We start from the raw sequence: 13325 nt of genomic DNA, 5'->3' as shown, positions 1-13325 counted from the left end.
TACATCCAAAGCAAGCGCGCCCGGTATGGGGTCAAATTGTATAAGCTCTGTGAAAGGGCCACAGGCTATACCCACAAATTTCGTGTCTATGAGGGAAAAGATCAGACCCTGGAGCCGGTCGGTTGCCCTGACTACCTGGGGAGCAGTGGGAAGACAGTCTGGGACTTGGTGTCACCCTTATTCGGCAAGGGGTACCATCTTTATGTGGACAATTTCTACACAAGTGTGGCCCTCTTCAGGCATTTGTTTCTAGAACAGATTGGCTGCTGTGGCACCGAGCGAACTTCCCTCAACGGCTCGTTACCACCCGTCTTGCAAGGGGGGAGAGGGCTGCCTTGTGTAACCAAGAACTGCTCGCGGTGAAATGGAGAGACAAGCGTGACGTTTACATGCTCTCCTCCATTCACGCAGACACGACAATCCAAATTGAGCGAGCAACCCGTGTCATTGAAAAGCCCCTCTCAGTCCATGACTATAACCTTCACATGGGAGGGGTGGACTTCAATGACCAGATGTTGTCTCCGTATTTAGTGTCCCGCAGAACCAGACGCTGGTATAAGAAGGTGTCTGTATATTTGATTCAATTGGCTCTGTATAATAGTTTTGTTCTCTACAGTAAGGCTGGGAGAACAGGATCCTTCCTCAAATTTCAGGAAGAGATCATCGAGAACCTCCTGTACCCAGGAGGTTCCGTGGCCCCATCCACCAGTGTAGTTAGCCGTCTACACGAGCGACATTTCCCCAATGTCGTTGCCGGTACCTCAACCCAACCATCACCCCGAAAAAGATGTCGTGTCTGTAGCAGGAGTGGAATAAGGCGTGACACCCGCTATTTCTGTCCTGACTGTCCTGACCACCCTGCCCTATGCTTAGGGGAGTGTTTCCGGAAGTACCTCACACAGGTACACCTAGCATAGGGATCACATCTCACCAGGACAGGCACACAGGGCTATTAGGGCCCATTCACATACAGCTGCTGCAAACCTCTCCTTTCACCTGGGATAAAGTGCATAATGTACTTCGCCACATCTTTGGGCGATTTGCGCTTTGCACATTGTCCCATGGGGAAGGAGAGGTTTGTCCTATAAAGTAAGCAAAAAGGTTAATGTTCAGTTCAAAAAGTTAAAGTTTATATGTTCTGTTCAAAAGTTATTAAAATTATTGCGTTGCGGCCGTTCAGAAACTGCAGCTGCACGCTAATCGTGCAGCTGCTGATCGGGTTGCCCGCTGTCAGTGACAGCAGGGCAACCTAGAGAGAAGGCAGGGACAGTGCCCAGGTGTCCCTGCCTTCTGGATCGCTGAATACACAGCGCTCACCGAGCGCTGTGTATGCAGAGCAGGAAGCGCTATGCGCTTCCTGTTCTGGCTCGGCGGTCATGTGATCGGCGGGACTGGAGTGTGCAGGAGCTGTGTAAGGTCTTTCAGAGACCTCAATCAGCCCTGCACTGAGGCTGTACAGCGCTGTATTGCGCTGTACAGCCTCTCTGGGGGGTGTATTTCTGCTGTAACTGGGGCTACTATGTCAGCCCCAGTTACAGGAGAAATCAACAGCGAAAAAGTAAATGTCCCCCAGAGGTCTTGTATGACCTTATGGTACCAATACAACCGTCACCTCATCCCGCAAAAAATGAACCCCTACATAAGAAATTCTCTCAAAAAATAAAAAAACTATAGCTCTTAGAACATGGACACATTAAAACAATTTTTTTTGTTTCAAAAGTGCTATTATTGTGTAAAACTTAAAGTATACATATTAGGTATCGCCACGTCTTAACAATCTGCTCTATAAAAATGTCACTTGACCGAACCCCTCAGGTGAACGCTGTAAAAATAAATAAATAAAAACTGTGCTAAAACAACCAATTTTTTGGTCACCTTGCCCCATAAAGAGAATAAATGATAAAAAAAATCATATGTACCCAAAAATAGTACCATTAAAACTGGCACCTTATCCCCTAGTTTCCAAAATGGGATCACTTCTTGGGAGTTTCTACTGTAAGGGTGCATAAGGGGGGCTTCAAATGGGACATGGCATCTAAAAACCATGTGGAGTTCCATTTCTTCTGCGCCCTGCCGTGTGCCCATACAGTAGTTTATGACCACATGTGGAATGTTTCTGTAAACCACAGAATCTGGGTAATAAATATTGAGTTTTGTTTGGCTGTTAACCATCGATGTGTTAAAGGAAAAATTGGATTAAAATGGAAAATCTGCCCAAAAAAGTTAAATTTTAAAATTTTATCTCCATTTTCCTTTAATTCTTGTGGAACGCCTAAAGGGTTAACAAAGTTTGTAAAATCGGTTTTAAGTAACTTGAGGGGTGTGGTTTCTACAATGACGTCATTTATGGGGGTATCCACTATGTAGGCCCCACAAAGTGACTTCAGACCTGAACTGGTCCTTAAAAAGTGGGTTTTGGCAATTTTCTTAAAAATTTGAAGAATTGCTTCTAAACCGCTAAGCCTTCTAACGTCCTAAAAAATTTAAATGACATTTCCAAAATGATGCCAACATAAAGTAGACATATGGGGAATGTTAAGTAATAAATATTTTATGAGGTATCACTTTCTGTTTTAAAAGCAGAGAAATTAGAAATTTAGAAATTTGTGAATTTTTCTAAATTTTGGGTAAATTTGGGATTTTTTCATAAATAAAGGTGAAATATATTGATTCAAATTTATGACTATCATGAAGTACAATGTGTCACGAGAAAACAATCTCTGAATGGCTTGGATAAGTAAAGGCGTTCCAAAGTTATTACCACATAAAGTGAGATATGTCAGTTTTGCTAAATTAGGCCTGTTCAGGAAGGGGGCAAATGGCCCAGATGGGAAGTGGTTAATAATAGCATTCTTAATACAGAATGCTTAGTAAAATAGGGATTAAAAAAATTAATAAAATAATTTAACTCACCTTAATCCACTTGTTCGCGCAGCCCGGCTTCTCTTCTTTCTTCTTCTTTGCTGTGCAGGAGGAAAAGGACCTGTGGTGTCGTCACTGCGCTGATAACATGGTCCGTCACATGATCCATCACCATGGTGATGGATCATGTGATGGACCATGTAATGAATGCAGTGATGTCATCAAAGGTCCTTTACCCAGGTCCTAAAGAAAGCAGAGAAGCCGGGCTGTGCGAACAAGTGGATTAAGGTGAGTTACATTTTTTATTTTATTTTTTTAACCCCTCCAGCCCTATTTTACTAAGCATTCTGTATTAAGAATGCTAATATTTTCCCTTATAACCATGTTATAAGGGAAAAAAATTACATCTACACAACCTTGAACCCAAACCTGAAGTTCGGGACTGGGTACCACATTCAGTTTTTTATCACACGCGTGCAAAACACATTGCACCCGCGCGATAAAAGCTGAACAACGGAACGCAATCACAGTAAAAACTGACTGAAATGGCGTACCTACTCGTGCGGGTTTTCCGCAATGCACCCCGGGTCGCATCCTGAGCCAAAAAGTGAGGCCCGTGTGAAAGAGGCCTTATTCTGTTTTTTTATTGTGGTATTGTACCTTGATTGGTAGGAGTACCTTTATTAGTACAGTATATGAATTTATTTGAGAGATTTCAATGGGTTTTAACATTTTGATTTATTCTGTGCTTACTTCCTTAGAGAGACTGGTGGTTGTAGCTGAGCACTATGAAAAAAGTCTTGAAGATTTGCTAAAGTGCAGGAAGCCTGTGAGGTAACGTCTCCACCCAGAACATCCTTGTTTGTAAAAACTGTCGCGCAAAAACAGCTGAACTAAAGTCACATAAAATGGGAAAGAAAGAGGTTATATATGTACAAACACTTTTGTGTTTTAGTGTGTTTTAGACATTCAAAGCTAATTAAACTAAGTCGCTATTTATATAATGCTTTCAAAAATAGAAGCGTTAATAGTTTATTTTTATCAATTAACAAAATCCAAAATGAATTAACAAAAGAGAAATCTAAATCCAATCAATATTTGGTGCGACCCTTTGACTTCAAGACAGCATCAGTTCCTTCTAGGTACCCTGCCATAAAGTTTTTGAAGGAACTTGACAGGGAGGTTGTTCCAAAATGATATTTTAATATATACAAATGAGCCTCTAGGAGCAACAGGGGCATTGTCGATATAGCTAGAGGCTCTGCTCTCTCTGCAACACCCATCATCTGCACTTTGATCGACGGGGCCAGGCATAATGACGTTTTCACTGCCTGGCCCTAACATTTCCTAAAGTCAATCAAAGTGTAGCGAGCGCGGCAGTTGCAGAGAGAGCTGAGCCTCTTAGGAGTAATGGCAATGCCTTCCATTGCTCTTAGTGTCTCATTTGCATATAGTAAAACTTCATCTTTCTTAGTAATGCGGGCACATATGGACATGGGACCAACACAGATGCCTTCAGCTGCCAAGTGCACATGGAACAGGTCAGCCAGTGTCATAGGTACAAATCTGCTGACAGATGCCCTTTAATAAATAATAAAAATGTTAGTCAGTTTGTAATAAAAATCTTTCTCTTGCACTTGTTGCACATTGAAAGTCACCAGTGGCCAGTAGTCCAGTAATTCAAAGCCTTTGGTGTGCAAGTCATTGTGTGGTCCATCCTTAGTCCTCGCACTCCTATAAGATATGATATGTCATAATTGACCTCTCTAAATGAGAGTGGACTGTGTATTTTGCTACGGCGTGGGCACCTGACTTCGTTGTTTCTAGGGGTTAGGAGGTGCACCAACCTTTTTTGTCCCTGATGTGAATGGCAATTGCTGTAATCTGTACACACTCCCCGCTGGTGGGAACCATTGGGGTCTGTGCTGTCATATAGTAGGACCTCTTTTAGGTCCTGGGCATACGTATGTACCTTTTATGTTCCCTTTCCCCTAATTGGGGTTGCACCCTTTAGTCCCCGTATCTCTTACCCACGACACCAGATGTTTTGCCCTCCGCTAGGCACTAGGAGATGGGGACGACCTGTTTGTGGGTCATTCGGTATAATATATTGCTTAGTATACCCCATGAGCATATCCAGTGGGATTCATTTATCCATTAAATAATAGGAACCTGTTTACGAGCCCCATTACATGGCCAGCCCCGAAGTTGATGCTGCGCCAGAAACTGTTTATAGTGTTTTGCAATACCTATATATGATATGCAGAGTGTAGGTGAACAGCGCATATAGATCTTGCCTTTGCGATGGGTTGCTTTCCTATGTATGGAACCTGGCTATAATGAAGATATTAATCACTGAATAAGACCTGGGATACGGAGACACATAGGAGCATGTGATGAGTCAGGTGACTGGCAATGGGGGTAGCGTCCTAGCAGCGGCCTCGGGTTCTAGTCATGTGATTACTAGGCCGAGCACATGATCGCTGGAGATGCCGGCACACTGCGGAAACCAAGAAATGAGAGTCACGCATGCGCAGTAGCATGCTGGCAACACTGTTCACCTCACTCGATTAGTCTGTTTGTTCCTTGGGCTCAGCTGCGATGTAAGTCCTAATTTATACATGGATTCTTGTCACATATGTAGGTTTTTGGTAATGAGGTCACTGTGGCTATCACTGGTGGAATTGTCTAAGGGGAGGGGTTACTCCTGGTTGGACAGCCCCCAACCATTCCTGTTTGAATAGGGTGTGTATATATGTATTAGTGTTCACTTGTAACATTATCTATAGCTTGAAAAAGACTTTGGTGCTATCTTTTTCGGTGTTATAAACACAAGATTAGACTCAAGACTGGGAGTGCTGCGGTTTTTCATATCTTCAAGGGGGCCCTTAGTTCGGGGCGTGACACTGCAAGCACCGCCGCCATTTTTTTATTAAAATCGACTAACAAGTGGTGCTGTTCTGTCTTCACGTTGACATGTCATAATGGGCATCACTTGGTACTGGGGGCTTGTTTTTTTTTCCTGCTACGGAAGCCAGACCCCTGATAAGTTCACATGAATAGCCCACCCACCATACAGTTTCACTGTTGTAAGTGGGCTATATAGAATTTGAGACTCTGCTTTTTCTGTGAACAGGCCAGTTTGGGTGCCGGAGGGAGAGAGATTGGCGAGGTGAGAGGAAAAATGGGGGGGGGGGATCTGTGTGTGACAGTGCAGAGAGAGCACCACCCAAGGTTAAAAATTTCAAGATGCTTTCTTACTTTTTTCAATTTTTTATTTTTTTTGCTCGTCGTAGAAATCCTACCTGCTAGAACTGAAATAACTGTCCAAAAACAATGGGGCAAATTTACTATTGAAAAAGTGCCTGTTTTTGGCACAGTTTGCACCAACAAACGAGTGTATGTTCTTTTCACTTTGTTTATCAAGTGTTTTAGATACTTTAAGACACTTTTTCCATATCGTTCAGCAAAGGGCATGGCTTAGTGTGAAGGGTATGGCTCCATGAGAAGGGTGTGGCTTAAAGTGACTCTGTGTGCCAAAAATTTGCTGCATTTTTGGAATAAAACTAATTCAGCAATAGGAAATGTAAATCTAGGGTAGACAGTAGGGGTGGGCAATATACACGATATACGATATTATCACCATAAATTCAAGCAACGATATAGATTTTAGCCATATCGCGATAGATGACCACGGAGCCGTAGTGAATTGAAGAAGCTTCTCACTCACCGCTCCGTGGCCTCCCGACTCTGCACCGTGCTGAACTGGCCAGGGCCTTGTGTGAATACATCGTCAGCGCACTGGCTGACGCTGTGTGTGACATCAGGTCCCTCCCAGTGCTGGCAAGAAGACTGCAGGAAAGGTAAGTATATTAGCAGGGGCCCAAATCTACCGGGCGTGGGGGGTGGATGGCTATGGCATGGGGCTGATGGCGCTGGCTGGGGGACATGATGATAGTGGCAAACTGGCAATGGCATGGGGCTGATGGTTCTGGCTGGGGGACATGATGATGGTGGCAATGACATGGGGCTGATGGCGCTGGCTGTAGGACATGATGATGGTGGCGATGGCATGGGGCTGATAGCGCTGGCTGGGGGACATGATTATAGTGGCAATGACATGGGGCTGATGGAGCTGGCTGTGGGACATGTTGATGGTGGCAATGGCATGGGGCTGATACCGCTGGCTGGGGGACATGGATGATATGGCAGAGGCATGGGGCTGATGGCGCTGGCTGTGGGACATGATGATGGTGGCAATGGCATGGGGCTGATGGTGCTTGCTCGGGGACATGGATGATATGGCAATGGCATGGGGCTGATGGCGCTTGCTCGGGGACATGGATGATATGGTAATGGAATGGGGCTGATGGTGCTGGCTGGGGGACATGAATGATGATGGCCATGTAATTTGTATACATACAGAAGAAAATAATATATTGCAATATATTGTTATATCACACATGCTTCAAATTATATCGCGATATAGATTTTAGGCCATATCGCCCAGCCCTGCTAGACAGTCATCAGCCACTTTAAATACACTGTCTTACTTTTGGACGGTATTAGTTAATGTTGGCCAATATATACCGGTAGTTACTGTTTAGTGTAAGGTTAAGAAAAGGTCCTTGCTACAGGGGTACGGAGGTTGTGTTCACCGCCAAGCCCTGTAATATAAGGGCGCCCAAAAGGTTCTCTCTGTTCCTAATGAGGAGACCAGTACCACAAGTACCACATGATAATTAGGAGCACTGTTACAGAATTTCCATTCATTCCCTGGAGCTTCATGTTATGTCACTGATATTGGGGATCACTAGAGCAAACAGCTCCCATCTAATGCGGCACAGAATTGCATATTTTGGTGTTAGGGCTCATTTTTTCCTTATATTGATATAATCTTGTATAAATTAAATGGGTGAGGACTAACAACTCACAGGTGCCTGTGTGAAGGACACTTTTAGGGTCATTTATTAAACTGGTGTAAAGTAGAACTGGCTTATGTGCCCATAGCAGCCAATCAGATTCCACCTTTCATTTTCCAAAGGAGCTGTCAAAATTGAAAGGTGGATTCTGATTGGTTTCTATGGTCAACTAAGCCAGTTCTACTTTACACCAGTTTGATAAATGACCCCATTTGTATTTTTATTTTGGTAGCACATTCTGTGGCACATTTGGTAGCACATTGGTGATGTTACTATGACATTATTGTCCTGTTCCTTCTCCTCCATTCCCCCTATCCTGGTATGACATCACTCTATGTCGCTGCTCACTGAACCATTAGAGAGGTTACAGAGTCCCCCACAAATATTTCCTTTCTGTTAAGCTGCCAAATCGATTCTCCACTCAGCGAATTGGCAAATACTTGTTGAGGGACATGTTATTTCAATTTTTAAATGTTTATTCAGTTTAGGAGACCATAAAGCTGAGACTCATCTGCTTCTCAGATCAGTCCTGCCAGCAATCGCCTGGAGCCTAAAGAGAACAAAAAGGCACCTGTAATCGGCAGCGGTCCAGACCCAGCAGGGAATGTCCTCTTAGCGCTAGCTCCTGGTGGCATGTGCAGACAGAGAAATGGCTGTATTTTCTGTAAAAATACCATGGAAACACTTGTTAATCATACCCTATAGTGTACATTTTAAGTTGCAGGGTTGTATTTTTTATATTGATTATGTCTCACACATAAAATTGAAATAAAAAACCTTCTAAGGGAGATTTATCAAAACTGGTGTGAAGGAAAAACAACTTCGTTGCCCATAGCAACCAATCAGATTCCACCTTTCATTTTTCACAGCTCCTGAAAGCTGTAATCTGATTGATTTGATAAATCTCTCCCTCTGGGTTTTAAATTAATACTATACAGTTAGAATATATAAAAATAATAGCAGTCGGTAAAAGTGCGGCTATCTCAAAAGGTCTTTCTTTAAAAAAATAAAAATAAATTATTTATGAAGGCAAGTGTAGTTTTATATTTCTTTTCCCTCCTATTGCTCTTATCTTCTGTTCTGGGCCATGCAGCACTTTCTTATTTCATGTGATGTTATGTCCATGGGTGTGGCAGTAATAGAGGAATGTCTATATAACTAGCTGGGTGGGAGGAGTTATAAATTGTAGTGGCAGAGAAAAAGAGAAGTGCATTATGGGTTTGGTTGGATACAGCTAAAGGAAGTGCTATATACAGGATGGAAACAAATCAAAGTAATTTTGATGGGATGAAGAGTTAATATGAGTTCAGAGGGAAGTGCATCTAGAGAAAATTAAATACACTTCCCTCTACAGTAATTTTTTCCACCCTGATGAGCATCAACAACTCTTCTTCTGAGATCCTCATATTTCCTTTGTTCATGCCATGATAAACTTCCACAAACAAACATGCCATGATAAACTTCCACAAACATGTTGTGAAGATCAGACTTTGATAGATCCCTGTTATTTAAATTAAGCAGATTGCCCACTTACACCAGATTGTGATACCATTGATTGAAAACACCTGACTCTAATTTCACCTTTAAATTGTCTGCTAATTCTAAATGTTCATGTACTTTCACCACTGATTTGGTTATCTGTTTCCACTTTTTATACATGTCTAAGAATCTGATGTAACATATTTTTCGCCCTATAAGTTGCACCTAGGTTTTAGAGGAGGACAATAAGATTATTTTTTTTTTTATTAGACCACAGTTCAGACCCCAGTCAGACCTCAGATAAGAACACCAAAATAAATAAGACCCCCCCCCCCATTCAGATCAGCCCCATGCCTGTCATCAGCCCCCTTATGCCTGTCATCAGCCCCCTATATGCCTGTCATCAGCCCCCTATATGCCTGTCATCAGCCCCCTATATGCCTGTCATCAGCCCCCTATATGCCTGTCATCAGCCCCCTATATGCCTGTCATCAGCCCCCTATATGCCTGTCATCAGCCCCCTATATGCCTGTCATCAGCCCCCTATCTGCCTGTCATCAGCCCCCTATATGCCTGTCATCAGCCCCCTATATGCCTGTCATCAGCCCCCTATATGCCTGTCATCAGCCCCCAGCAGCCTCTCATCAGCCCCCAGCAGCCTCTCATCAGCACCCATACCTCATCATGCCTCATGCGCCGGACGCTGCCGCTTCTCACCGGCAGCGATCGGCTGTGCTGTGACCTGACGCGCCCTCATGCTATGTGCAGCCACAGCACAGCCGAGGACCAGGAAGCGGTGAGTACAGAGCCTTCACCTCTTCCTGGTCCTCCCATACAATTCAGCGCTTCCATAATGGAAACACTCATTAGTATGCACCCCATAAGACACAGGGGTGTCTTATGGGGCGAAAAATACGGTAGTTTTATGTCAAATTTATGCAGAAGTATAGAAAATTCAGAGGGGTTCAGAAACTTTCAATCACCATTGTATACATGTGTGAAAAGGCGTTTTTATAATTTTTAACATGTGGACAATATTTGATATTCCTTCAAACAGTATACAAATATGAAGGTGATGGAACTGAACCAAAACAAAAAGACAATAGTAATCTGTCTGCAATGATTTATTTACATGACTGTGAAAAATATTGCTCTCATGAGCCAGAATGTATGTAATGTTCACTCCATAATCACTTTGATCATCCTTTTTGCATTGAGGGCAGTTAAAATTGAAACATCTGACAAAATAATTTACTAGCTCGTTAGGAGACCAGCTGATACATTGGTTGATATAAAGCACTATTTTGTACAATGCAATATATACAGTGGCATGCCAAAATTTTGCCACCTCTGGTCAAAATTACTGTTACTGAGTTGAAGATAAAATGATCTCCAAAAATCATAAAGTTAAAGATGAAATATGCTTTTCAACATTTTAAGCATTATCAGTGTATTAGTTTGGCTTTGTACAATGTTAGAGTGAAAAAATTGAAATGTTTACCTTGCAAAAGTATGGGAACCCATTAAGATTTGAACGCTCAGATAACTTTGACTGAGGTCTCAGACCTAAAATATCTGGTTAGGGTTAAGGCTTCTTCACAATCATCAGGCCAGGTGATGCAAATTTCAAAGCTTTATAAATACCCAGACTCCTCTAGCAATGGGTTCTTTTAAGCAGCTGCCTGACTGACATGAAATTCCAGCAAATTCTGAATGCAAACATAAAATCAACTGTAAAAAAGCTGAAGTTAAAAAGAACATGGATTCTACAAATGGATAATTATCCTTAACCTCCTCCCGTCACACTAACGCCGAAAGGCGTCAATGCTGCGGCGCTCCCAGGTCACACTAACGCCAATAGGCGTCATCTCGCGAGACGCGAGATTTCCTGTGAACGCGCGCACACAGGCGCGCGCGCTCACAGGAACGGAAGGTAAGCGAGTGGATCTCCAGCCTGCCAGCGGCGATCGCTCGCTGGCAGGCTGGAGATCCGAATTTTTTAACCCCTAACAGGTATATTAGACGCTGTTTTCATAACAGCGTCTAATATACCTCCTACCTGGTCCTCTGGTGGTCCCTTTTGTTAGGATCGACCACCAGAGGACTCAGGTAGGTCAGTACAGTCGCACCAAACACCACACTACACCCCCCCCCCCGTCACTTATTAACCCCTTATAAACCCCTGATCACCCATGATCACCCCATATAAACTCCCTGATCACCCCCCTGTCATTGATCACCGCCCTGTCATTGATCACCCCCCTGTCAGGCTCCGTTCAGACGTCCGTATGATTTTTACGGATCCACGGATACATGGATCGGATCCGCAAAAAGCATACGGACGTCTGAATGGAGCCTTACAGGGGGGTGATCAATGACAGGCGGGTGATCACCCATATACACTCCCTGATCACCCCCTGTCATTGATCACTCCCCTGTAAGGCTCCATTCAGACGTCCGCATGCGTTTTGTGGATCCGATCCATGTATCCATGGATCCGTAAAAAATCATGCGCATGTCTGATTGGAGCCTTACAGGGGGGGTGATCAGTGACAGGGGGGTGATCACCCTGATTACCCTGATCACCCCCTGTCATTGATAACCCCCCTGTAAGGATCCATTCAGACGTCCGCATGCGTTCTGTGGATCCGATCCATGTATCCATGGATCCGTAAAAAATCATGCGGATGTCTGAATGGAGCCTTACAGGGGGGGTGATCAGTGACAGGGGGGTGATCACCCTGATCACCCCTGTCATTGATAACCCCCCTGTAAGGCTCCATTCAGACGTCCGCATGCGTTTTGTGGATCCGATCCATGTATCCATGGATCCGTAAAAAATCATGCGGATGTCTGAATGGAGCCTTACAGGGGGGGTGATCAGTGACAGGGGGGTGATTACCCTGATCACCCCCTGTCATTGATAACCCCCCTGTAAGGCTCCATTCAGACGTCCGCATGCGTTTTGTGGATCCGATCCATGTATCCATGGATCCGTAAAAAATCATGCGGATGTCTGAATGGAGCCTTACAGGGGGGGTGATCAGTGACAGGGGGGTGATTACCCTGATCACCCCCTGTCATTGATAACCCCCCTGTAAGGCTCCATTCAGACGTCCGCATGCGTTTTGTGGATCCGATCCATGTATCCATGGATCCGTAAAAAATCATGCGGATGTCTCAATGAAGCCTTACAGGGGGGGTGATCAGTGACAGGGGGGTGATTACCCTGATCACCCCCTGTCATTGATAACCCCCCTGTAAGGCTCCATTCAGACGTCCGCATGCGTTTTGTGGATCCGATACATGTATCCATGGATCCGTAAAAAATCATGCGGATGTCTGAATGGAGCCTTACAGGGGGGGTGATCAGTGACAGGGGGGTGATCACCCTGATTACCCTGATCACCCCCTGTCATTGATAACCCCCCTGTAAGGCTCCATTCAGACGTCCGCATGCGTTCTGTGGATCCGATACATGTATCCATGGATCCGTAAAAAATCATGCGGATGTCTGAATGGAGCCTTACAGGGGGGGTGATCAGTGACAGGGGGTGATCACCCTGATTACCCTGATCACCCCCTGTCATTGATAACCCCCCTGTAAGGCTCCATTCAGACGTCCGCATGCGTTTTGTGGATCCGATACATGTATCCATGGATCCGTAAAAAATCATGCGGATGTCTGAATGGAGCCTTACAGGGGGGGTGATCAGTGACAGGGGGGTGATCAGGGAGTCTATATGGGTGATCACCCCCCTGTCATTGATCACCCCCCTGTCATTGATCACCCCCCCCCCCCTGTAAGGCTCCATTCAGACATTTTTTTTGGCACAAGTTAGCGGAAATTTTTTGTTTGTTTTTGTTTTTTCTTACTAAGTCTCATATTCCACTAACTTGTGTCAAAAAATAAAATCTCACATGGACGCACCATACCCCTCACAGAATCCAAATGCGTAAACATTTTTAGACATTTATATTCCAGACTTCTTCTCACGCTTTAGGGCCCCTAAAAAGCCAGGGCAGTATAAATACCCCACATGTGACCCCATTTCGGAAAGA

At 44.2% G+C, this 13325-nt stretch overlaps 1 protein-coding gene across 1 annotated transcript in view; it reads left to right on the top strand.

Annotated features, from left to right (window-relative positions):
- TBCK (TBC1 domain containing kinase) overlaps positions 1–13325 on the top strand; it is a 342207-nt gene that overhangs the window by 31250 nt on the left and 297632 nt on the right. The window contains exon 3 of the mRNA XM_044302639.1: positions 3624–3696. Coding sequence (XP_044158574.1) covers positions 3624–3696 — 73 coding nt within the window. The remainder of the gene's footprint in view (positions 1–3623; positions 3697–13325) is intronic.

The sequence above is a fragment of the Bufo gargarizans genome, chromosome 1, assembly GCF_014858855.1.
Source record: "Bufo gargarizans isolate SCDJY-AF-19 chromosome 1, ASM1485885v1, whole genome shotgun sequence".
Classification (NCBI taxonomy): domain Eukaryota; kingdom Metazoa; phylum Chordata; class Amphibia; order Anura; family Bufonidae; genus Bufo; species Bufo gargarizans.
Note: the sequence above shows the minus strand (reverse complement) of the source record. Positions and strands in the feature narration are given on the sequence as shown.